Source organism: Dama dama, chromosome X (assembly GCF_033118175.1).
Source record: "Dama dama isolate Ldn47 chromosome X, ASM3311817v1, whole genome shotgun sequence".
In the NCBI taxonomy this organism is placed as follows: Eukaryota; Metazoa; Chordata; class Mammalia; order Artiodactyla; family Cervidae; genus Dama; species Dama dama.
This window is the reverse complement of record NC_083714.1, coordinates 123,452,602-123,479,427: the sequence shown is the minus strand read 5'-3', so window position 1 is coordinate 123,479,427 and position 26,826 is coordinate 123,452,602. Positions and strand designations below refer to the sequence as shown.

Here is a 26,826-nt window from a genome sequence, read left to right as displayed (position 1 = left end):
TGTGTTCCCCATCCTGAACGTCCCTCCCCATCCCATCCCTCTGGGTCATCCCAGTGCACCAGCCCCGAGCACTTGTCTCATGCATCCAACCTGGACTGGCAATCTGTTTCACAATTGATAATCATGTTTTGATGCCATTCTCTCAGATCATCCCACCCTCGCCTTCTCCCATACAGCCCAAAATTCTGTTCTATACATCTGTGTCTCCTTTTCTGTCTTGCATATAGGGTTATCGTTACCATCTTTCTAAATTCTATATATATGCATTAGTATACTGTATTGGTGTTTTTCTTTCTGGCTTACTTCACTCTGAATAATGTGCTCCACTTTCATCCACCTCAATAGAACTGATTGAAATTGATTCCCTTAATGGCTGAGTAATATTCCATTTTGTATATGTACCACAGCTTTCTTTTTTTTTCCCCATTTAATTTTATTAGTTGGAGTCTAATTGCTTTACAGTATTGCAGTGGTTTTTGCCATACATTGACATGAATCAGCCATGGATTTACATGTGTTCCCCATTCCGATTCCACCCTCCCACCTCCCTCTCCACCCGATCCCTCTGTGTCTTCCCAGTGCACCAGCCCTGAGCACTTGTCTCATGCGTGCAACCTGGGCTGGTGATCTGTTTCACCCTTGATAATATACATGTTTTGATGCTGTTCTCTCGAAATATCCCACCCTCGCCTTCTTCCACAGAGTTCAAAAGTCTGTTCTGTACTTCTGTGTCTCTTTTTCTGTTTTGCATATAGGGTTATCATTACCATCTTTCTAAATTCCATATATATGTGTTAGTATACTGTATTCGTCTTTCTGGCTTAGTTCACTCTGTATAATGGGCTCCAGGTTCATCCATCTCATTAGAACTGATTCAAATGAATTCTTTCAATGGCTGAGTGATATTCCATGGTGTATATGTACCAGAGCTTCCTTATCCATTTCTCTGCTGATCGGCATCTAGGTTGCTTCCATGTCCTGGCTGTTATAAACAGTGCTGCAATGAACATTGGGGTGCACGTGTCTCTTTCAGATCTGGTATCCTCAGTGTGTATGCCCAGGAGTGGGATTGCTGGGTCATATGGCAGTACTATTTCCAGTTTTTTAAGAAATCTCCACACTCTTCTCCATAGCGGCTGTACTAGTTTGCATTCCCACCAACAGTGTAAGAGGGTTCCCTTTTCTCCACACCCTCTCCATCATTTATTTCTTGTAGACATTTGGATAGCAGCCATCCTGACTGGCATGTAATGGTACCTCATTGTGGTTTTGATTTGCCTTTCTCTGATAATGAGTGTGTTGAGCATCTTTTATGTGTTTGTTATCCATCTGTGTCTTCTTTGGAGAAATGTCTGTTTAGATCTTTGGCCTATCTTTTGATTGGGTCATTTATTTTTCTGGAATTGAGCTGCAGGAGTTGCTTGTATATTTTTGAGATTAATCCTTTGTCTGTTGCTTCATTTGCTACTATTTTCTCCCAATCTAAGGGCTGTCTTTTCACAATGCTTTTAGTTTCCTTTGTTGTGCAAAAGCTTTTAAGTTTAATTAGGTCCCATTTGTTTATTTTTGCTTTTATTTCCAATATTCTGGGAGGTGGGTCTTAGGGGATGCTGCTGTGATTTATGTCAGAGAATGTTTTGCCTATGTTCTCCTCTAGGAATTTTATACTTTCTGGTCTTACATTTAGATCTTTTGTTTTGTTTTGTCTTTATTTTTTTTATTTAGGTTTTATTTTTTTCATTTATTTTTGTTAGTTGGAGGCTAATTACTTTACAATATTGTAGTGAGTTTTTTCATACATTGACATGAATCAGCCACGGAGTTACATGTATTCCCCTTCCCAATCCCCCCTCCCACCTCCCTCTCTACCCGATCCCTCTGGGTCTTCCCAGTGCACCCGGCGTGAGCACTTGTCTCATGCATCCAACCTGGGCTGGTGATCTGTTTCACCATAGATAATATACATGTTTCGATGCTGTTCTCTCGAAACATCCCACCCTTGCCTTCTCTCACAGAGTCCAAAAGTCTGTTCTGTACATCTGTGTCTCTTTTTCTGTTTTGCATATAGGGTTATCATTACCATCTTCTAAATTCCATATATATGTGTTAGTATGCTGTAATGTTCTTTATCTTTCTGGCTTACTTCACTCTGTATAATGGGCTCCAGTTTCATCCATCTCATTGGAACTGATTCAAATGAATTCTTTTAAATGGCTGAGTAATATTCCATGGTGTATATGTACCACAGCTTCCTTAACCATTTGTCTGCTGATGGGCATCTAGGTTGCTTCCATGTCTTGGCTATTATAAACAGTGCTGCAATGAACATTGGGGTGCACGTGTCTCTTTCAGATCTGGTATCCTCAGTGTGTATGCCCAGAAGTGGGATTGCTGGGTCATATGGCAGTTCAATTTCCAGTTTTTTTAAGAAATCTCCACACTGTTCTCCATAGCGGCTGTACTAGTTTCCATTCCCACCAACAATGTAAGAGGGTTCCCTTTTCTCCACACCCTCTCCAGCATTTATTGCTTGTAGACGTTTGGATAGCAGCCATCCTGACTGGCATGTAATGGTACCTCATTGTGGTTTTGATTTGCATTTCTCTGATAATGAGTGATGTTGAGCATCTTTTCATGTGTTTGTTATCCATCTGTGTCTTCTTTGGAGAAATGTCTGTTTAGATCTTTGGCCTATTTTTTGATTGGGTCATTTATTTTTCTGGAATTGAGCTGCAGGAGTTGCTTGTATATTTTTGAGATTAATCTTTTGTTGCTTCGTTTGCTATAATTTTCTCCCAATTTAAGGGCTGTCTTTACACAATGCTTTTAGTTTCATTTGTTGTACAAAAGCTTTTAAGTTTAATTAGGTCCCATTTGTTTATTTTTGCTTTTATTTCCAATATTCTGGGAGGTGGCTCATAGGGGATCCTGCTGTGATTTATGTCAGAGAATGTTTTGCCTATGTTCTCCTCTAGGAATTTTATACTTTCTGGTCTTACATTTAGATCTTTAATCCATTTTGAGTTTATTTTTGTGTATGGTGTTAGAAAGTGTTCTAGTTTCCTTCTTTGCCGTGAAGGTATAGTGGTTAGTACTCTGCGTTGTGTGCCACAGCTTTCTTATCCATTTGTCTGCTGATGGGCATCTAGGTTGCTTCCATGTGGTGGCTATTATAAACAGTGCTGCGATGAACATTGGGATACACGTGTCTCTTTCAGATCTGGTTTCCTCGGTGTGTATGCCCAGGCGTGGGATTGCTGGGTCATATGGCAGTTCTATTTCCAGTTTTTAAGGAATCTCCACACTGTACTAGTGGCTGTAGTAGTTTGCATTCCCACCAACAGTGTAAGAGTGTTCCCTTTTCTCCACGCCCTCTCCAGCATTTATTGCTTGTAGACTTTTGTATAGCAGCCATTCTGACTGGCGTGTAATGGTATCTCATGGAGGTTTTGATTTGCATTTCTCTGATGATGAGTGATGTTGAGCATCTTTTCATGTGTTTGTTAGCCATCTGTATGTCTTCTTTGGAGAAATGTCTGTTTAGATCTTTGGCCCATTTTTTGATTGGGTCATTTATTTTTCTGGAATTGAGCTGCAGGAGTCGCTTGCATATTTTTGAGATTAATCCTTTGTCTGTTTTTTCATTTGCTATTATTTTCTCCCTTTCTGAAGGCTGTCTTTTCACTTTGCTTATAGTTTCCTTTGTTGTGCAAGAGCTTTTAAGTTTAATTAAGTTCCACTTGTTTAGTTTTGCTTTTATTTCCAATATTCTGTGAGGTGGTTCATAGAGGATCTTGCAGTGATTTATATCAGAGACTGTTTTGCCTATGTTCTCTTCTAGGAGTTTTATAGTTTCTGGTCTTACATTTAGACCTTTAATCCATTTTGGGTTTATTTTTGTATATGGTATTAGGAAGTGTTGTAGTTTCATTCTTTTAGAAGTGGTTGACCAGTTTTCCCAGTACCACTTGTTAAAGAGGTTATCTTTTTTCCATTGTATATTCTTGCCTCCTTTGTCGAAGATAAGGTGTCCATAGGTATGTGGATTTTTCTCTGGGCTTTCTATTTTGTTCCACTGATCTATATTTCTGTCTTTGTGCCAGTACCATACTGTCTTGATGACTGTTGCTTTGTAGAAGAGCCTGAGGTCAGGCAGGTTGATTCCTCCAGTTTCATTCTTCTTTCTCAAGATTGCTTTGGCTATTCGAGGTTTTTTGTATTTCCCTACAAATTGTGAAATTATTTGTTCTAGTTCTGTGAAGAATACCGTTGGTAGCTTGATAGGGATTGCATTGAATCTATAGATTGTTTTGGGTTCAGTTCATTTCAGTTCAGTTCCTCAGTCGTGTCTGACTCCTTGTGACCCCATGAATCGCGGCACGCCACGACTCCCTATCCATCACCAACTCCCGCTGTCTACTCAAACTCATGCCCATCAAGTCAGTAATGCCATCCAGGCATCTCATCCTCTGTCGTCCCCTTCTCCTCCTGCCCCCAGTCCCTCCCAGTATCAGGGTCTTTTCCAAGAGTCAACTCTTTGCATGAGGTGGCCAAAGTATTGGGAGTTTCAGCTTCAGCATCAGTCCTTCCAATCAACACCCAGGACTGATCTCCTTTAGGATGGACTGCTTGGATCTCCTTGCAGTCCAAGGGACTCTCAAGAGTCTTCTCCAACACGACAGTTCAAAAGCATCAATTTTTGGTGCTCAGCTTTCTTCACAGTCCAACTCTCACATCCGTACATGACCACTGGAAAAACCATAACCTTGACCAAATGGACCTTTGTTGGAAAAGTAATGTAGTATACTCATTTTCACAATATTGATTCTTCCAATCCTTGAACACGGTATATTTCTCCATCTCTTTGTGTCCTCTTTGATTTTTTTCATCAGTGTTTTATAGTTTTCTATGTATGTCTTCAGTTTCTTTAGGTAGAATACACCTAAGTATTTTAATCTTTTTGTTGCAATGGTGAATGATATTGTTTCCTTAATTTCTCCTTTTGTTTTCTCATTGTTAGTGTATAGGAATGCAAGGTATTTCTGTGTGTTAATTTTATATCCTGCAAATTTACTATATGCATTGATTAGCTCTAGTAATTTTCTGGTAGAGTCTTTAGGGTTTGCTATGTAGAGGATCATGTCATCTGCAAACAGTGATAGTTTCACTACTTTTTTTCCTATCTGGATTCCTTTTACTTCTTTTTCTGCTCTAATTGCTGTGGCCAGAACTTCCAAAACTATGTTGAATAGTAGTGGGGAGAGTGAGCACCCTTGTCTTGTTCCTGATTTCAGGGGAAATGCTTTCAATTATTCACCATTGAGGTTAATATTTCCTGTGGATTTCTCATATATAGCTTTTATTATGTTGAGGAATGTTCCTTCTATTCCTGCTTTCTGGAGAGTTTTTATCAAAAATGGATGTTGAATATGTCAAAGGACTTTTCTGCATCTATTGAGATAATCATATGGTTTTTATCTTTGAATTGGTTAATGTGGTGTATTACATTGATTGATTTGCGGATATTAAAGAATCCTTGCATTCCTGGGATAAAGCCCACTTGGTCATGATGTATGATCTTTTTAATATGTTGTTGGATTCTGTTTGCTAGAATTTTGTTAAGGATTTTGCATCTGTGTTCATCAGTGATATTGGCCTGTAGTTTTCTTTTTTTGTGGCATGTTTGTCTGGTTTTGGAATTAGGGTGATGGTGGCCTCCTAGGATGAGTTTGGACGTTTACCTTCTTCTGCGAATTTCTGGAAGTGTTGGAGTGAGATAGGTGTTAGCTCTTCTCTAAATTTTTGGTAGCATTCAGCTGTGAAGCCATCAGGTCCTGGGCTTTTGTTTGCTGGAAGATTTCTGATTACAGTTTCGATTTCCTTGCTTGTGATGGGTCTGTTAAGATCTTCTATTTCTTCCTGGTTCAGTTTTCGAAAGTTATACTTTTCTAAGAATGTGTCCATTTCTTCCAAGTTGTCCATTTTATTGGCGTAGAGCTGCTGGTAGTAGTCTCTTATGATCCTTTGTATTTCAGTGTTGTCTGTTGTGATCTCTCCATTTTCATGTCTAATTTTGTTGATTTGGTTCTTCTCCCTTTGGTTCTTAATGAGTCTTGCTAATGCTTTGTCAATTTTGTTTATCTTTTCAAAACACCAGCTTTTAGCTTTGTTGGTTTTTGCTATGGTCTCTTTTGTTTCTTTTGCATTTATTTCAGCCCTAATTTTTAAGATTTCTATCCTTCTACTAACCCTGGGGTTCTTCATTTCTTCCTTCTCTAGTTGCTTTAGTTGTACATTTAGGTTATTTATTTGACTTTTTTCTAGTTTCTTGGAGTAAGTCTGTATTGCTATGAACCTTCCCCTTAGCACTGCTTTTACAGTGTCCCATAGGTTTTGGGTTGTTGTGTTTTCATTTTCATTTGTTTCTATGCATATTCTGATTTCTTTTTTGATTTCTTCTAAGATTTGTTGGTTATTCGGAAGCGTGTTATTTAGCCTCCATATGTGTGAATTTTTAATGTTTTTTTTTTCCTGTAATTGAGATCTAATCTTACTGTACTTTGGTCAGAAAAGATGACTGGAATGATTTCAATTTTTTTAATTTGCCAAGGCTAGATTTATGGCCCAGGATGTGATCTATTCTGGAAAAGGTTCTGTGTGCACTTGAGAAAAAGGTGAAATTGATTGTTGTGGGGTGAAATTTCCTGTAGATATCAATTAGGTCTAGCTGGCCCATTGTGTCATTTAAAGTTTGTGTTTCCTTGTTCATTTACAGTTTAGTTGATCTATGCATAGATGTGAGTGGGTATTAAAGTCTCCCACTATTATTGTGCTATTGTTAATTTCCCCTTTCATACTCATTCGTATTTGCCTGACATATTGCAGTGCTCCCATGTTGGGTGCATATATATTTATCCTTGTAATATCTTCTTCTTGGATTGATCCTTTGATCATTATGTAGTGTCCTTCTTTGTCTCTTTTCACAGCCTTTATTTTAAAGTCTATTTTAACTGATATGAGTATTGTGACTCCTGCTTTCCTTTGGTCTCCATTTGCATGAAATAATTTTTTCCAGCCTTTCAATTTCAGTCTGTATGTGTCCCTTGTATTGAGGTGGGTCTCTTGTAGACAGCGGATATAGGGGTCTTGTTTTTGTATCCATTCAGCCAGTCCTTGTCTTTTGGTTGGGGCATTCGACCCATTTACATTTAAGGTAATTATTGATAGGTATGGTCCCGTTGCCATTTACTTTGCTGTTTTGGGTTCGCGTTTATACAAGCTTTCTGTGTTTCCTGTCTAGAGAAGATCCTTTAGCATTTGCTGAAGAGGTGGTTTGGTGGTGCTGAATTCTCTCAGCTTTTGCTTATCTGTAAAGCTTTTGCATTCTCCTTTATATCTGAATGAAATCCTTGCTGCATACAGTAATCTGGGTTGTAGATTACTCTCTTTCATTACTTTGCTCTCCGAGACTCAAAAACATCCCCCACACCCTCAAGTGAGAGTGTTTCCTGGTGTTTAGAAACTTCTTCTATTAAGACTTCCTTCCCGAGATGGGTCTCTGTCCCTAACTCTTTTGTCTCTCTTTTTATATTTTATATTTGGTCCTACTTCCTTTCAAAGACAATGGGCTGCTTTTCTGGGTGCCTGATGTCCTCTGCTAGCGATCAGAGGTTTTTTTATGGAGTTTGCTCAGCGTTCAATTGTACTTTCGATGAATTGGTAGGTGAGAAAGTGGTCTCCCCGTCCTATTCCTCCGCCATCATAGCTCCACTTTCCATGTGGTAATTTTAGTCCTAATTTTCTATGCAGAGTGAATTAAGTCAGAAAGAGGAAAGCCAATATTGTATATTAACGCATATATATGGATTTCAAATGATGGTACTGATGAACCTATTTGCAGGGCAGGAGTGGATTTGCAGACATAGAGAACAGATTCGTGGACACTGGGGGAAAGAGAGGGAGGGACAGACTGAGAGAGTAACATTGAAAACACACACATTACCATATGTAAATTAGATAGCCACTGGGAATTATTCGTATGACACAGAGAGCTCAAACCCGGTGCTCTGTGATAGCTTAGAGGAGTGGGATGGGCTGGGAGGTAGGAGGAACCTTCAAGAGGGAGGGGACATACAGTATACCTATGGCTGATTCATATTGATGTGTGGCTGAAACAAAAACAATACTGTAAAGCCGTTATCCTCCAATTAATAGTAAATAAATTTAATTTTAAAAAGAGATAGAGAAGAAAAGAGAAGCAAAAAGATATTATAGACCTTGAATTGGGATCCTGTGTGGGAGCACAGGGACATCAACCTGCCTGTAATAGCACCTGTTCTTAGAAGACTGTGTTTGGTAAGATAAGGTCATCTTACTTCCTCCTGTTGGGACACAGGCTGATTGGCTTTTACTATCTCACAGGCATCAACTCAGGAGAAAGAGGAGCTTCTCTGCCAGGAGCCCAATTGAGGAACCTGAGTGAGTACTCAGTGCACTAATCCCATCCCTTGGATTTGGGCCCAGGAAATCTCAGGGAAGGGTTGTGAGGTTGAGCATCTACTTCACCGCTTTATACCAAGTCTAGGGGAGGGGAAATGTCTAGTCTGAAGGTACAGCCACCAGTCAGCAAATGGAGAATGGTGCCCAATGTTTTAAGGAGCCAAGGTAAGGACCATGAATAGTGATCCCAGTGAACTCAGGATGGAAAAACCCCTACTGAGCCCTCAGCACTGGGTATCCCCTGGGAGGGAGGTGGCCTGAGATATCCCTTCACTTGGCTTCTGGATAATGTGGAGGTCTAAAGTTGTCTGCATCAGAGTAGCAGAGGGAAGGGTGCCCATGCTCTGCCAAGGCTTGACATGGTAATACTAAAGATGAGCTGAGAGGACCGCAATGCCGGTAAATCCAAAGCAGGGCTGAGAGGATGCAGAGGGAAAGTCGAAGGCCTCTGTTCCTCCTCTGTGGGATTCTGTGGGGACAGCTGAGCACGAAACAGGAGCCTTGTGGGTTCCTTGGGCAGTGTCCTCAAGGACACCTGCAGAGGCGGCCTTTGATAAAGGCAAGGTGGAATCTCCCCATTTTAAGTTGCTCACATTGCCTCATTCTCCATCCTCCAGGTGCAGCAATCTCCTGTCCTATGACCCAGACTCCTGCCTGTAGTTCCTGTCCAGGGCCATCATGCCCCATAGGCAGAAGAGTAAGGTCCGTGGTCATGAGAAACATCACCAGGCCCGGGCTGAGACCCAGGGTCTTCATGATCAAGCCACCACATCTAGGGGAGAAGAGACCACCTCCTCGTTCCCTTCTGATTTAGAGAGTGCTCCCTCAAGCTCCTCAGCTGCTGGCACCCAGAAGGAGCCTCAGGGAGCCCAAGGCACCACCAGTGCTGCTGCAGGTGCTATACCCAAAAGATTTGGTGTCGGTGCCGCAGCACGCACAAGAGCTGAATGCTGTGGTGCAGCATGCTCAAGAGCTGATGTCTGTGTGCAGCACGCTCAAGAGCTGATGTCTGGTGCAGCACGCTCAAGAGCTGATGTCTGTGGTGCAGCACGCTCAAGAGCTCGTGTCGGTGCCACAGCACGCTCAAGAGCTGGTGTAGGTGCCGAGGGCCAAGGTCAGGGAGGTGGAAATTCCTCCCAGGCCTCAGCTGCTGCTGAGAGCTCTCACACAGATCCTCTGACCATGAAGGTGCAGGTGTTGGTGCAGAAGATGCTGTATAAGTATAAAGAGAGGGAGCTCATTAAGAGGTCCGAAATGCTGAAGGCAATCAATAAAAGGTACAGGGGGCAATTCCCTGAGATCCTCAGGAGAGCCTCGAAGCACATAGAGATGGTGTTTGGCCTGGTCCTGAAGGAAGTCAGGCCCCATGGTCACTCCTATATCCTGGTGAGCAACCTAGAACTCAGCGACAGTGAGTCTATGAGAGGTGACCGGGGACTGCCGAAGAATGGTCTTCTGATGCCTCTTCTGGGTGTCATCTACATGAATGGCCACCGCCTCTCTGAGGAGAAGATCTGGAAGGTCCTGAATTTTCTGGGCATCTATGATGGAAGAAGGCACTTCATCTTTGGAGATACCAGGAAGTTCCTCACAGAAGATCTGGTGCGGGAAGAGTACGTGGAGTACCGCCAGGTGCCAGGCAGCGATCCCCCTCGCTATGAGTTCCTGTGGGGTCCAAGAGCACTCATGGAATCCAACAAGATGAAAGTCCTGGAGTTTTTGGCCAAGGTCAATGATACGGTCCCTGCTACCTTCCTGGAGCATTTTGAGGAGTCTTCCGGAGAGGTAGTAGAGAGCACCAGCGCCAGAGCTGTAGCCAGCGTTGGCACTTCTGCCTCGGGCAGGGCTGGCACGTCTGTCTGGGATACTGCAGGCATTTCTTTCTCGGTCTGGGATGGCCCTTCTGCTGTAGCCCAGGCTGAGCATCCTGCCTCAGCCATGCCTGGCATTTCTGCTGCAGCCAGTGCTGGCCCTTCTGTCTTGGCCAGTGCCCACGCTAGGGCCACATCCAGCTGGTCATCTCGCCCCTAGTGTGGGCTGAAGGCCATTCTTCACTTTGTGCTCAGAAAAGCGTGTCATCAGCCTGTGTTCCTGTTGACTTGCCCCCCCCCCCCCCCCCCAGTTTTCAGTTCTTTCTTTTTTCAACAGAAAGTGTATTTAGGTTGATGATACAAGTATTTGAATAACATGGGTCACACACACTTTGCTGTTTGTCAAATTTATGAGTAGGAATTTTGGTTTTGGAAATGCATATTGGAAATCCTCAAATGACTTTTGTGATCCCGGATGAGAATAACATCACTTTAGGATAAGAATAGCCTTAGAAATGTGAAAGACACCACACTAATAGAAGCTCAGAACATAGATACATAGAGAGAGAGCTGAAAGTTCTTCAATTTTTGCTTTGCTTTACTCTCTGTTATAGTCTCCTTTTTTGTAAATGTATAAGATATATCCTTGGATCTGCTTATGGTTTTCAAGAATGTTTGAGAATATAAATTATAGCAAATGATTTATTTGTGGCTCTTCTTTTACACAAACATTAATTGAGCATCTGCTTCAAAGAAGTCTTTTAGGCCTGTACTGGCGCTGTTTGGTCAAAGAAACTCCCAGTCTGCCCATTCAATTATAGTTTCCAGGGAAGCTGTTATTCTACAGAAGAGGCTGAGATACTCTCTATTTCAAGAAGAACAAGAACGAAGCAGGGTAAAGAGGGAGTGGAGAGAATATATTACTTTGGTTTCATTGCTAAGCAGAATTTTGGCTGATTGGGGAGGTGGGGTCATTTTTATTTTTCTTTCAGTTAGAATGCTGCATAGTTTCTGGCATCTGATAGATGCAAAAAGAGAAACCCAGCTGATGTAATATCTGAGGTCAAGGTAATCATAATAACTGAATTGCCTCTAATTTCTCAATAGATACAGTTGCTGTGTTAGATGCTTTCCATAAATACATATATTCCACCAGCCTGACATGGCAGGGTTTATAAAACTCACTTCACAGTGGAGGGCCCGAGGCTCATAGAGTCAGAGTTGCGTTTTGTGCCAAAATACTTAAGGCTGGTCATTGACAGAGCTGGGACTAGACTCCTGCTCTAAACTACTGTAGCATACATACTGTTCTTCTTCCCCGACCCTGAGACATACTCTTGTCTTTTTTAAACAAGTACTTTTAACATTTGATATTTCATTTCCTTTTTCTTATTTATTTATTTCGCTGTGCTGACTCTTAGTTGCGGCACATGGGGTCTACTTCCCTGACCAGGGATGGAACCTGGGACCCCTGCAGTGGGAGCCTGGGGTACTAGCCACTGGACCACTAGGAAAGTCCCCACCATGTATGTTTTATTTCAGTGTTTTTCTCAAAACTTCAAAATTTGTCCTAGGTGATAAAAAAGAATGCCCTTGTGCTCAAGCTACTGGATCAGAATGTGTAGCCAGAGCAGTAAGAATACCAAATATATTCAACCAGAAATATGTATCCCTTATTCATTACTCATAGATTAATGAAAGAGACAATATTCGCTGACAGTGTTAGCATGTGCATTGGCCGTGTGAGATAACCTCTGAAGACCATGGGCTGTCCATATCATGCCTACAGTCTCTTGTCTGTAGAAAGTAAATCTATCAGAACAGAAATGACATGAGAACCTTCCCCTGGCTGATGAGATAGATTGATGTACCATTTTTCCCTGACGGATGACCACCATCCTGGGACTTCTGCCTTTGGCGGTAGCTTCACCATCTCCTATCACTCCTGGGAAAAGGACCCATTCATTCTCTGTAGCACTGCAGAGCAAGCATGGCTCCAGGGTTTGCAGAGATGTGGAATTTCCCCAGGAGCCTTTAATCCAAGACCCAGAAAGCAAGATGAGGACCCCATTTAGGAGGATTGAGGAGAGGAACACCCCAGAATATAGGGGTTGATCACTGAAATAGCACTCCCAACTGCTCTCAGTCACAGGGGATCTCAGACCTATTAGGCTAAGCATAGCCTCGCATATTTTTCAGGCCTCTGAGACCTGAGTAACTTGGTCTCGGTGCAGAGTTCTGAAGTGGTAGATGAGACAGGATCAATCTCTCAGAATTGCCAGTGAGAAACCTGAATGAGGGTGAGGGAAAGATGCAGCCACATAGTAGGAACCTGTAAAGATATACTTGTCCTCACTGGCAAGCCCATGAAGTCCAGAACGATGTGGGCTGCTGTGGTTAACACTTTCAACTCAGGTCCCTGAAAAGTAGGGACTTTGGGAATCAGCAGAGGATAGAGCAGCCCCAGGAAGGGTGCAGAGTCAAAGTGAATACCCAGGGTATGGACATGGAAGCCCCTCAACTCACAGCCAACAGGGCTACACTTAGCCCATCTTGTCCAGTGAGCCCTGGGAGGCAGAGGGAAGTGCTGGTCAGCTCAAGGGCCCGCAGACTTCTGCCTAGTTTGTGTCAAGGAGGTGAGGACCGTCGTTTATAGACTGGCTGTTCATGAGAGAGTGGAAATGCCAGGTATGAGAGTGGCACAAACTTGTCTGAGGAGTGCAGCAGGCAACTACCCCGCTACAGAGAAATTCTTAGAAATTCCTGCAAATGTAATGGGCCCTTGGGGGGAACAGGCAGGACTTTCAGACTAGGTTTATCCCTCATTTTCTGAAGGCAAATGGCTTCAGGGCCTTACAGTCCCTGGACAAGTGCAGGAGGCCGCATTCAGTTGAGGTCGGGTACCGAGTTCTGAACAGGAGTCAACTGATGGCACTGGCTGTCAACAAAGGATCCCTCCCAGAAGGAAGGGGGCCATGGAGGGCACTTTCCTTATCTGGCCTGAGACTCTGCCACTTAGGCCTGGTGTCATGGTGAGTCCTACTCACTTCCTCCCAGAGCGTCTCGTGGAGGGAAGGAACCTCATCCCGGTCAACAGGAACAGCCACAGCTCAACAGAAGGATGATTTCCAGATTGTACCAGAAGGTAAGGTCCCTGATGACTGAAAAGACCATCTGTCTCAAAACAATAGGGGTAGAACATATTCCTTCCACTGCTGTTAGCCTCGGAGGACCACAGGTTGTGGTAGACCGATGAGGCGAATTCCACTTCTTCCTTGGGGGTCTCGGGGAATTGGGGGCCTGAGGGGAGAAGCCTTAAGGCAAACCAGGGAATATTTACAGTTTATGAATATTTCCAGGTTATTTCCAAGTCAGGGTGAGGACGGTAAAACTGTTTAAACACACATACCAAGATGGCCTACAGAATCTTCCCTACTGTCAGACTAGAAGGCCACAGGTAGAGTTGTCAGGCCAAGGGCCCTTTCAGTTCTGACTGTGTAATAGCAGGGAAGTTGGGGTTTTGGTCTGATGGTGGTGGACCCATGTCAACAGAGGGGGGAGTTTTGGGCTTGGCTAAGAGTCAAATTTTGGACCCTGACTTGGGACCCTGAGAGGAACCGTCTATCATCCTCAAGGAGCTTGCCACAGCTTTCATTCTTGTGAGACTATGGGCAGGGGTGGCTAGATAAGGTCACTCCATTTCCTCCTCCAGGCTCACAGGGACGTATGGGTCTTACTATGAGGAGGTTGGCCTCAGGTCAAGAAGGAGTGGATTCCCCAGGCCTCACCAGAAGTCAAATTGTGAAGTTCAAGTGAAGGTTGAGGGGTCTACTCATCCCTGAATAGAGGGGACTAAAGAGAGTCATGCCCTGCCCTTTGATGTCAGTTCTAGAAAGCTCAGGGGAAGACTGTCAGGCAAGGCTCTCCCTCACATCTTTATACCAGGCCTCCTTCTTCTTGTTGAATTGCTAAGCCATGTCGGACTCTCTTGTGACTCCATGGACTGTAGCCCACCAGGCTCCTTAGTCCATGGGGTATTCCAAGGAAGAATTCTGGGGATGGTTGCCATTTCCTCCTCCAGGGCATTTCCTGATCCAGAGACTGAGTCTGCATCTCCTGCAGCTGCTGTATCACAGGCGGACACTTTACTGGTGAGCCACCGGGGAAGCCCTATATCAGGCCTAAGGGAGGCCAGGTCTTCGTTGGAAAGTACAGCCACCAGTCATGAGAAAGGAGGGATATGGTGCCTGCCAGGCACTGTGGCAGATGCTTTACAGTTACCACCACATGCCACCAGTCCTTCCAGGCAGGCCTTGCCAAACTCCCTTCAGAGTTATAGAGCCCAAGGCTCTCTCAGAGAGTTTAATGGTGTGACAAATTTCCCATAGCTGCTTAAGTGACAGGGATGGGCATAGCCCCCTGATCTGAGTTATTCTAAAGCTCACCCTCTCACTCCTGCAAGCCTGAGCTGACCTTGTACCCTTAATTACCTTCTTCTCATTATTGTGAAATATATTGGAAGCAAAACGAAGCAAGATTACTGTCTTGCAAGCAAGACTCTAGGTTTAAACAGTTACATTCTAATCCATGGCCAGAGCAATAATAATAATAATGCCATAACAAATGTGACATATGAAGAGAGGAACGAAAGAGATAATATTTGCTGGTATTAAGATCATCTATGCATACATATGAGGTTTCAGATAAGCTTGAAAGATCAAGGACTCACAAAACAATCATCACATAGCCATTGCTTTGTATAAAGAAATCTCTGTTAGATCTAAAATATAAAGTTTATTTATTAGAGGTTGCCTGAGAAATCTGGCTGAAGGAGAGAAGGGACAGGTTACCACGTTTTGTTTCTCTCGCAGGTCTCTACCTGGCCCCCCTTACTTATGCCATATATTTCCCATCTCTTATCACTCCTAGGACAGGGATTCATTCTCTGCAAGTTTGGAGCAGGGAAAGTGATTGGGGCTTTTCAGGGATGTGGCATTTCCCAAGAAGCCTTTAATCAAAGGGGTAAGGGCCTATAGGAGGACACCCATATGTCTGGACTGAGGAAAGCACCCCCAAGAATATTAGGTGTAAGAAGGTTCCAGGGAGAGATCTCAAGGTGAACATCTCTTTTCCCTGTTGTCACAGTGGAGTTGTCAGGGACTTGAAACCTTTGGTCTAAGCAGGACTATCTCAGGTCAGAGTAGGAATTGTCCAATATATATGTGAAGCCCCTGACAAAGAAGTGAAAGAAATAGCGACTCACAACCACTGGGGTTCTGTAGCATCCACTTCGTTCTGTCAGCCTTTGGAGGTCCTGAATTCCATCATAGGATGAGGTAGAGAGAGGCCTCGAGAGCTTACAGAGAGTGCTACTGCCATGAGCAGGGCACGTTCCAGATCTCAGTCCTCTTGCTCCTCCCACATAGTGACATCCAGGACAGATCCTTCATCTTGAGGTTGAAAAGAGAAGGAAGTATTTGAACTAATTGAGTGCCAAGATGGAGATTAAGGGAATACATTTTATGTCTTTTTTTGTTCTTGCTTGACCTCAGTAACTGGGAGATGTATCTTTTTCTGCTTAGGGCTTTCTTTTTCATAGTATTGAAATATACTTCCTTGTCATTCAAGGTCTCTTTTACTTCCATATCTGTGTTTATGAACAAAGTATATCCCATTTATTACTGCATTTCAGTATAAGTATAAAGGTTTTGGTATTTTCTATAACGAATTGGAAATCCTTGAGTCTCTCTTTGTGATTCAGAGCAAGATAACATGTCAAGAGTATTGGGAGTTTCTTACCAATGTGAATGAAGACTAAGTGAAATTGTTGATATCAGGAAATAACGAAAAGGGTCTTGAGTGTGTGGCATCTGCAATACAGTGGAACAGGAATTCCCAGCCCCTGTTTCCCCACAGCAACCCAGATTTTAAAATTCTATAAGTAACAAAATACCTTTATAGAAGGTCTAGAACCCAATTAAGAAATTGCAGTACCATAGGTAAGCATAAAATTTACATCAGCTGCACTTGAAATGTGTAAGCACAGCAATTTGACTCTTTGGCATCACCCCCTGTCTCGGGCTGGTACAGCTGGGTACCAAGAGAGATTGTGACATTTCTTGGTAGGGGGAAGTGTCAGTGGGGTGACTGATTTGAGTTTCAGTCCTGTTAGTACTTAGAAATGCATTCAAGAAAGGTGCAGGACACAAAATGACACAGAAAAATGAGTTGTGTTTCTAAATACCAGCAACAAACTATCTGAAAAAGAACTTAAGAAAACAGTTCTACTTCAAAAATGTCAAAAAAATAAAATACTTAGAAATAAGTTTAATCCAGGAAGTGAAATATCTATACACTGAAAGCAACAAGACACTGATGGAAGAAGTTGGAAAAGACACAAATAAAAAGATGCCCCAAGTATATGAATTGGAAGAAGCCATACTGTGAAAGTATCCATCCTGCCCAAAGTGATCTACAGACTTAATGTACTGTGTGTCATAATTCCACTGGAATTTTCCAGAGAAATAGAAATGGTAAAATTCTTATGAAACCACAAAAGACCTTGAATAGACAAAATAATGTTGAGAAAGACGAGCAAAGGTGGAAGCCTGGCACTTCTTGCCTTTGTTCAAGACAGTGTGATACCAGCGTATACATAGACACACAGACCAATAGAACAGAATAGAGCCTAGGAATACAACCATGCACAGAAAGTCAAGTCACCTTTGACAAAGGCATTAAGAATACACAGTGAAAAAGAGGTTATCCTCAGTCACCCAATAGTGTCGAGAAAACTGAATATTTGCATGAAAAGGATTAAACAGGAGTCGTATCTTACATCGTACTCAAAAAATGCAAAATGGATTAAAGACTTAAAAATGAGACCAGAAACCTAAAAACACTTAGAAGAAATCATAGGGGAGAACTCCTTTTCATTTGTCTTGGCAATGTTCTGGGATTTTAGTTTTATTATTTTTTTTCAATTTGACAACAGAAACACAGGCAAGAAAAACAAAACTAAATGGCACTACATCAAATTAAAAAGATTCTGTATAGCAATGGAAACAATCAACTAAATGAAAGGGTGGAATAGGAGAAAGAGTTTGCAAGCCATATATCTCATAAATTAATATCTTATAAAAGGAACTCAGACAACTCAATGACAAACTAATTAATTGAAAATCACTAAAAAAAGGAGCAAAGAACCTAAACATTTTCCAAAGAAGACATACAAATGGCCAGCAGCTATATGAAAAGGAGCTCAGCATCACTAACCATCAGGGAGATGACAATCCACACCACAGTAAGACATCATCTCATGCCTGTTGGCACAGCTATTATCAAAAAGCCAAGTGATAACATGTTTTGGCAAGGCTGTTGAGAAAAGGGAACCCTTGTACACAGTTGCTGGAAATATAAATTGGCACAGCCACTATGGAAAACAGTGTGGAGGTTCCTCAGAAAATCACAAATGTAACTATCGTACGGCTCAGCATTGCCACCTCCTTGTATGCAGTTGACCCTTGAACAACACAAATTTGAACTGTGCAGGTCCACATATAGATGAATTTTTTTTCAATAAATACATTGAAAACTATTCAGAGATTTGAGATGACTTGAAAAAACAGGTGACTCGCATAGCCTAGCAATATAAAAAGATTGAGAGAAAGGTATCGTGAATGCATAAAACTTATGTAGTTACTAGTCCATTTTAGCACTCACTACCATAAAATATACACAAATATGAAAAGCTTAAATTTATCAAAAGTTATGCGCTCGCACACACACACACACACACACGCACACACACACTTATCGACCGTGAATAGCACTATTCAATCCCGGTTGAGCAGTTTCGGTAGTAAATTGTGATCTAAAAAAATCTGACCACCAGTGGTTCTCACGTAGTTCTCATTGTGTTTACCATGATATTGTAAACCTTGAATAACATGATAGGACTCATATCAAGTGGCCCCAGTGGTGTTGGAAGCGCTCTCAAGAAGCGGAGGGAAGTCACGACATTACGCAAAACTGTTGAATTGCTTGTTATGTACCACAGTTTGGGTCTGCAGTTGTAGTTGCCACCATTTCAAGATGAATGAATCCAGCATAAGGACCACTGTAAGAAAAAGAACATGAAGTTTAAGAAGGCATCACTTCAGCTACACCAGCAGGTGTGAAAACCTTGTGCTTTTTGGGAAATATCTTTTTATCTTATGTTGAAAATATAGCTTGTATGTGGGTGCAGGATTGCTATAATCAAGGCATATCTATAGACTCTAATATGATTGAAGAAAAATCAAAGTCATTATGACAACCTAAAGCAAAAGGGGGTTGAAGGATCTAAAGCTGAAGAATTTAATGGCAGCAAAGAATGGCCTGACAACTCTAGAAAGAGGTTTGACATAAAATATAAAAATAATAGGAGAAGCAGCTTTTGTAATATCAACAGGCAACAGATGCATTCCCAGATGCCATTAAGAAAATCACTAGGTATTAATTTTGCATCCGGAAAATGTACCAATTCATTGATGAGCTCTAGTAGCTTTCTGGTAGCATCTTTAGGCTTTTCTATGTCTAGTATCATATCATCTGCAAACTGTGCCAGTTTCACTTCTTTTACAACTTCGATTCCTTTCATTTTTTCTCATCTCTGTTTGCTACAGCTAGTACTTCTGAAATCATGTTGAGTAAAAGTGGAGACAGTAGACATCCTTGAGATTTTCATATATACTGAAGTCACGAAAAGATGGAGATCACATCACTCATGTGGAAATATGAGGTTTTTTAATTGAAAGATAATTTCTTTACAGAATTTTGTTGTTTTCTGTCCAACCTCAACATGAATCAGCCATAGGTATACATATATCGCCTCCCTTTTGAACCCCACTCCAATCTTCCTATCCATCCCACCCCTCTAGATTGATACAAAGCCCCATTTTTTTTTAATTTATTTTTTCAGTGGGTTTTGTCATACATTGACATGAATCAGCAATAGATTTACACGTATTCCCCATCCCGATCCCCCCTCCCACCTCCCTCTCCACCCAATTCCTCTGGGTCTTCCCAGTGCACCAGGCCTGAGCACTTGTCTCATGCATCCCACCTGGGCTGGTGACCTGTTTCACCATAGATAATATACATGCTGTTCTTTCGAAACATCCCACCCTCACCTTCTCCCACAGAGTTCAAAAGTCTGTTCTGTACATCTGTGTCTCTTTTTCTGTTTTGCATATAGCAAAGCCCCATTTTAATTCCTGAGACATACAGCAAATTCCCTTTGGCTATGTAATTTACACACAGTAATGTAAGTTTCCATGTAACTCACTCCATACATCTCACCCTCTCCTCCCCTCTCCCCATTCCCATAAGGCTATTCTCTATGACTGTTTCTCCATCCAGTTCAGTTCAGTGTAGTTGCTTAGTCATGTCCAACTCTTGGTGACCCCATGAACCACAGCAAGCCAGGCCTCCCTGTCCATCACCAACTCCTGGAGTTCACCCAAACCCGTGTCCATCGAGTCAGTGATGCCATCCAACCATCTCATCCTCTGTCATCCACTTCTCCTCCTGTCCTCAATTTTTCCCAGCATAAGGGTCTTTTCAAATGAGTCATCCCTTTGCATCAGGTGGCCAAAGTATTGGAGTTTCAGCTTCAGCGTCAATCCTACTAATGAATGCCCAGGACTGATCTCGTTTAGCATGGACTGTTTGGATCTCCTTGCAGGCCAAGGGACTCTCAAGAGTCTTCTCCAACACCACAGTTCAAAAGCATCAATTCTTCGGTGCTCAGCTTTCTTTATAGTCCAAATCTCACATCCATACATGACCACCAGAAAAAACCATAGCCTTGGCTAGACAGACCTTTGTTGACAAAGTCATGTCTCTGCTTTTTAATATGCTGTCTAGGTTGGTCATAACTTTCCTTCCAAGAAGAAGGCTTCTTTTAATTTCATGGCTGCAGTCACCATGTGCAATGATTTTGGAGCCCAGAAAAATAAAATCAGCCACTGTTTTCCACTGTTTCCCCATCTATTTGACATGAAGTGATGGGACTAGATGCCATGATCTTAGTTTTCTGAGTGTTGAACTTTAAGCCAACTTTTTCACTCTCCTCTTTCAGTTTCATCAAGAGGCTCTTCAGTTCTTCTTCACTTTCTGCTATAAGGGTGGTGTCTTCTGCATATCTGAGGTTATTGATATTTCTCCTGGCAATCTTGATACCAGCTTGTGCTTCATCCAGCCCAGCATTTCTCATGATGTACTCTGCATATAAGTTAAAGAAGCAGGGTGACAATATACAGCCTTGACATACCACTTTTCCTATTTGGAACCAGTCTGTTGTTCCATGTCCAGTTCTAACTGTTGCTTCCTGACCTGCATATAGGTTTCTCAAGAGGCAGGTCAGGGGGTCTGGTATCCCCATCTCTTTCAGAGTTTTCTACAGTTTATTGTGATTCACACAGTCAAAGGCTTTGGCATAGTCAATAAAGCAGAAGTAGATGTTTTTCTGGAACCCTCTTGCTTTTTCCATGATCCAGCAGATGTTGGCAAATTGATCTCTTGTTCCTCTGCCTTTTGTAAAACCAGCTTGAACATATGGAAGTTCATGGTTCATGTATTGCTGAAGCCTGGCTTGGAGAATTTTGAGCATTACTTTACTAGCATGTGAGATGAGTGCAATTGTGTGGTAGTTTGAGCATTCTTTGGGATTGGCTTTCTTTGGGATTGAAATGAAAACTGACCTTTTCCGGCCCTGTGGCCACTGCTGAGTTTTCCAAATTTGCTGGCATACTGAGTGCAGGACCTTCACAGCATCATCTTTAAGGATTTGAAATAGCTCAACTGGAATTCCATCACCTCCTGTAGCTTTGTTCGTCTCCATTGCTGCCCTGTAAATAAATTCTTCTGTACCATTTTTCTAGATTCTGTATATATGCGTTAGAATACAATATTTATCTTTCTCCTTTTGACTTACTTCACTCTGTATTCTTCACTCTAGGTTCATCCACCTCATTAGAACTGACTCAAATGTGTTCCTTTTTATGGATGAGCAATACTCCATTGTGTATATGTACCACAACTTCTTTATCCATTCATCTGTTGATGGACATCTAGGTTGCTTCCATGTTCTAGATATTGTAAATAGTGTTGCAATGAACAATGTGTCTTTTTCAATTTTGGTTTCCTCAGGGTATATGCCAGGTTGTGGGATTGCTGGGTCATATGGTGGTTTTATTCCTAGTTTAAAGGAATCTTTATATCGTCTTTCATACTGGCTGTATCAATTTACATTCCCACCTACAGTGCAAGAGCGTTTCCTTTTCTCCACACCCACTCCAGCCTTTATTGTTTGTAGACATTTTGATGATGGCCATTCCAACTGGTGTGAGGTGATAGCTCATTGTAGTTTTGATTTGCATTTCTCTAATAATGAGAAATTTTGAGCATCTGTTCATGTGTTTGTTAGCCACCTATATGTCTTCTTTGGAGAAATGTCTGTTTAGGTCTTTTTCCACTTTTTGATGGGATTGTTTGTTTTTCTGGTATTGAGTTATATGAGTGGCTTGTATAAAATTAATCCTTTGTCAGTTGTTTCATTTGCTATTATTTTCTCCCATTCTGAGGGTTGTCTTTTCACCTTGCTGTTAGTTTCCTTTCCTGTGCAAAAGCTGTTAAGTTTCACCAGGTCCCACTTGTTTACTTTTATTTCCTTTACTCCGAGAGGTGGGACATAGAGGATCTTGCTTGATTTATGTCATCAAGTGTTCTGCCTATGTTTTCCTCTAAGAGTTTTATACTTTCTGGTCTTACATTTAGTTCTTTTTTTTTTTTTTTCTTTTTTTTGAGCAAACCCAAGGAAAAAGTGAAGGACAGGGAAGCCTGGTATGCTGCAGTCCTTTCGGAAGCAGAGTCAGGCATGACTGATTGATTGAAGAACGACAACAACACTGTGGGTTAGAGTCCCACCTAGGAGAGTTTCTTCTGTCTGATTAGAATCCTAAGGCTACAGTCGTGGGTTTGAGACCGACCCTAAGAGGACAATGCCAGAGGTTAGAGCTACTGAGGTGCTCAAATGATTGGGTTAGAGCTCTGAACACTGGGTTAAGGTTCCAGGCCTTTGGATTTAATTGCCTATGTTTGTCTGTGTCTGACTCTTTTATGTGTTGGGATTGGCTAATAGGAGTTGGCTATTGGATGTATGTGGCGAAACTTTTTAAACCTATAATTAATGAGGATCCTCTGAATCGGGAGATAAAACACCTTGCTCCTGGACTGGAAACATTGCTTTATGGAGGTGATGGGGTTTTTCCCCTTTGCCTAAGGTGGCAGCACAGCGGTATTGTTACAGATGGATATATTTTTTTTTTAAGTTTATTGGAGATTTCTTGATTTACAATCTTGTGTTAGTTTGAGGTATACAGCAAAGTGATTCAGTTACACATATATTCAATCTTTTCCAGATTCTTTCCCCATATAGGCTATTACAGAATATTGCGTAGAGTTCCCTTTGTTATATAGCAGGTCCTGTTCGGTTATCTATTTTCTATACTGGTTGTCTGTATGTATGTTCATCTCAAGTTTCTAATGTATCCCTCCTCACAAAGTTCCCCTATGGTAACCATAAATCTGTTTTCAAATTGTGTGAGTCTGTTTCTGTTTTGTAAATAAGTCCATCTGTGTCATTTTAAAAAATTAGATTGCACCTGTGAGCAGTATACTGTGGTATTTGTCTTTGTCTGGCTTACTTCACTCAGGATGAAAATCTCTAGGTCGTCCATATTGCCAAAAATGGCAATATTTGATTCATTTTTATGGCTGAGTATGCTTCCATTGTATTCAGGTATCACGTCTTTCTCATCTGTTGATGGACCTGTAGGTGGTTTCCATGTCTTGGCTATTGTAAACAGTGCTGCAGTGAACATGGAGGTGCTTGTTCCTATTCAAATTATGGTTTTCTTCAGATATATGCCCAGGTAGACTATTTTTGAAAATTTATTGGAGTATAGTTGATTTACAATGTTGTGTTAGTTTTAGGCATATAGCAAAGTAATTCAGTTATACATATATAAATTCATTTTCAGTTTCTTTTCTCATATAGGCATCACAGAATATCAATTCGAGTTCCCTGTGCTATGCAGGAGGTCCTTATTGGTTATCTCTTTTATATATAGTGGTGTGTGTAAGTTCATCCCAAGCTCCTGATTTATCCATCCCTCATTACATTTCCCCTTTAGTATCCATAAGTTCATTTTCAGGATCTGTAAGTTTTCTGTCTTGTAAATAAGTTCATTTTATCACTTTTTAAAATTGGATTCCACAGATGAGGGATAGAGTTGTGTTTGACTTACTTGACTTAGTATGACAATCCCTAGGTCCATTCATGTTCATGCAAATGGCATTCTTTCATGTGGCTGAGTAATATTCCTTTGTATTTCCGGACCACGTGTTTATCTACTCCTCTGTTGATGGACATTTAGGTTGCTCCCCTGTCTTGGGTATGGTAAACATTGCTGCAAACTACATTCTTTCATATGGCTGAGTAATATTCCTTTGTATTTCTGGAACACATGTTTATCTACTCCTCTGTTGATGGATATTTAGGTTGCTCCCATGTCTTGGGTATTGTAAATATTGCTTCAATTTACATTGGGGTGATTGTTCCTTTTTCGAAGTATGATTTTCTCAGGATATATGCCCAGGAGTCAGATTGCTGGATGCTATGGTTGTATTATTTTTCTATTTCATTTTATTGGAGTATAATTAATTTAAAATGTTGTGTTAGTTTCAGGTGTATAACAAAGTGATTCAGTTATACATACACATATTCACTCATTTTCAGGTTCTTTGCTCATACAGATTATTACAGATTATTGGGTAGAGTTCCCTGTGTTATACAGCAGGCGCTTTTTGGTTATTGCTATTTTATATTAGTTGTAGATGTGGGCTTCCCAAGTGGCGCAGTCATCTACCAGAAAGATTAAACCCCAGCATGGGCAGAAAGGAAGTGAGGAAAATAGTGTTTAAACGTGTGTGCTCCTCAGTTGCTCTCTGAAAGTCAGCTCTGCCTGAGTCTAAGACAGCTTCCTCTTTCACTTTCTTCAATGTCATGCAATCACTATCTCAGCCACCTCCTCACTAGGTAAGTTTCTCTACGTGGAGAGTGAGACAGAGCCTGAACTTCCATAGGACTCTCTTTGAGGACAAGCTTCTCCTCATCACATGGCGGCACAGAAATTTTGGGAGCCTCTGACCAAATGGGCTCCAGTCTTGGAACTGGTGGGACAGATTCCTTGGAAGCTGGGTAGCACGTGTGCCTTTCAAGCTACAGTTTGATAACCACATGTAATGGAAAACTTTTCAGGGTTCTTTAAGTGAACCCTCAGATCCAAGCTGGTCACCTTTGACTGTCCATTCTTCTCAGTGGTTTCTCCAGGGAATTCATACAGCCAATTCCTCCCAGAAACCAACCTAGGAGATGGAATTGGGTCCTAAATTAAGGGACACTGCCTCTAGTTTCCCCATTTTCTTCCTAGAAAGGAACAAAGCACTCTGAGCCACAGAAAGACAAGCCCTGAAGGCCTTCCTCCAGCTCCCATGAAAGCAAGGGTTTTCTGGGGGAAGCCAACATTTCTGCCTCATCCAGAGACCTCAAGTTCCTGATAAGAGTGCTGGTTGACGTCGACTGCAATCCGTGAAGGCTAGGAAGAGGCAGCAAGCATTGGTTAAATGCAGGTGGTCCAGGCTCTGTTTGCTGGTCAAAATGTAAACTAATTTTGAAAGAGCCATACAGTAGAAGAAATTAATCATTCAACTGCAGAGCTCAGGTTGGGCTGATGAGTGGCCAGGAAAAGCCAAGACAGCTGACCCAGTAGTGATAAATTCCATGCAGCCACCAAAATGCCACATTTAAAGCAATATCCTGTAAAGACACATGTGAAGGAAACAAAGCCTCTGATAATCACCTTTCTTAAATACCAATTAATTCAACGTTGTCAATGCTTATATAACACTCCAGTCCTGTTGGTACAAAAATCTGGGACCTGGGATTATCATTTTCTACACAATTTGAGAATCATTAACCAAATTGAGGATGGTTTCCCACAAGCTTGAAGAATGTACAAAGAGAAATGGGGGGATTGAAACATAAAGTACTGACCAGTTTAAACTTGTTTTTCCTCCTTAAAACAGGTTATTGATTAATCAAACCTTGAGTTATTTTTAGAGGCAGCACTATACAAGTGCAAAAAAGGAGCCCCTGTTTCCAGGATGAGCCCCGAACCAAGAGGGTTCAGTCTGTGGAACACTGAGAGTAGGAATGTTGCCATGCGAGAAACATATGAAGTCCTTCAATAGGGACAGTTTGGCTTCTAGCAGCATGAATAGCTCACCTGAACTAATTCAAGACTAGCCAAGTAGCTTCCAAGTTTTCAGTTCCACTAAACCCTTTAATTTTACCCCAAACTCTGGCTTGAGGAGACAGATTTGAGAGTCCGACTTCCTGTCTTCTTGCTACTCCACCTAGGATTAAAGTTTTTCTCTCAAAAGCCTGTTCCATAATCTTCGCTTCCTTGTGCATCAGGCAGTGAGCCCTTGCTGGGGAACACTTGTGACTGATAGGCCTGGAATTAGATTCTTCTTTTAATTACTCTAGAGCCTATACTGTTATACTCCTCTTGTCCTAAAGCAGAGCTGTGTTCCTTACCACTCAAAATGTATCTTGGGATAAAAGTAAGGACTCTGGATATATTCCAATGCACTTCTTTTATTTTTTTTTTTTTTCCAATGCACTTCTTTAGGCACAAAGCCTTGAAGGCTACCTCAGGAAATGACAGGAAAAAGGAAGAGAAACAGATGACAGGGACAGTCAAATCATTTCTCTGTGCAGTGTCAGATGACCTCAATCAGAATACCACAAAAGCATCTTGGATGGCTTTTTCCTTTAGAATTGTACTCATGTCTCAGATATGGTGAATTGGGTTCTAGATCACTGCACTAAAGTGAACCCTGTCATAAAGTAAATCATTAGGAATTTGGGGGATTCCCAGTGCTTATAAAAGTTGTTAATCCTATTATAGGCTTACTAGAAGATGTCTTAAAAATGCACATATCTTAATTTACAAATGTCGTACAGTTACAATAGTAACAAATACAACTGATCAGAGCACCATAAGAAATAAAATAAGGAAAGAGTTTAAAATATTTAAAGCATGAACAATATGTGGAAAAGTGACCCCAAGTGAATACATGATGTTGGGAACATGGTGCCATAGACACGTTCAATGCATGGTTACCATAAACTTTCAGTTTGTAACGAAACACAGTATTTGTGAACAATGATTACATGCAGTACAATGTTTTAAAAGTATGCCTGTAAATCATTAAAACAAGCCATGAAAAGAGACCGACCCTGGCTTTTGAAAGGATGGGTCAGCATTTTTTTCTGGGAGCACACCCCATCCTGCCCCCTGCCTTCTGTGTTATTTTCCCCATCTCAGGTCCAGTCTGGGACATG

The 26,826-nt window shown here is 41.6% G+C and overlaps 1 protein-coding gene across 1 annotated transcript; it reads left to right on the top strand.

The window, feature by feature from the left end:
• The first annotated feature begins 9,177 nt into the window (after window positions 1-9,177).
• Window positions 9,178-10,530, top strand: LOC133051953 (melanoma-associated antigen B2-like). Its single transcript, XM_061136631.1, has 2 exons — window positions 9,178-9,421; window positions 9,560-10,530. The coding sequence occupies exons 1-2, from the start codon at window positions 9,178-9,180 to the stop codon at window positions 10,528-10,530; spliced, it is 1,215 nt and encodes a 404-aa protein (XP_060992614.1).
• The last annotated feature ends 16,296 nt before the right edge of the window (window positions 10,531-26,826 follow it).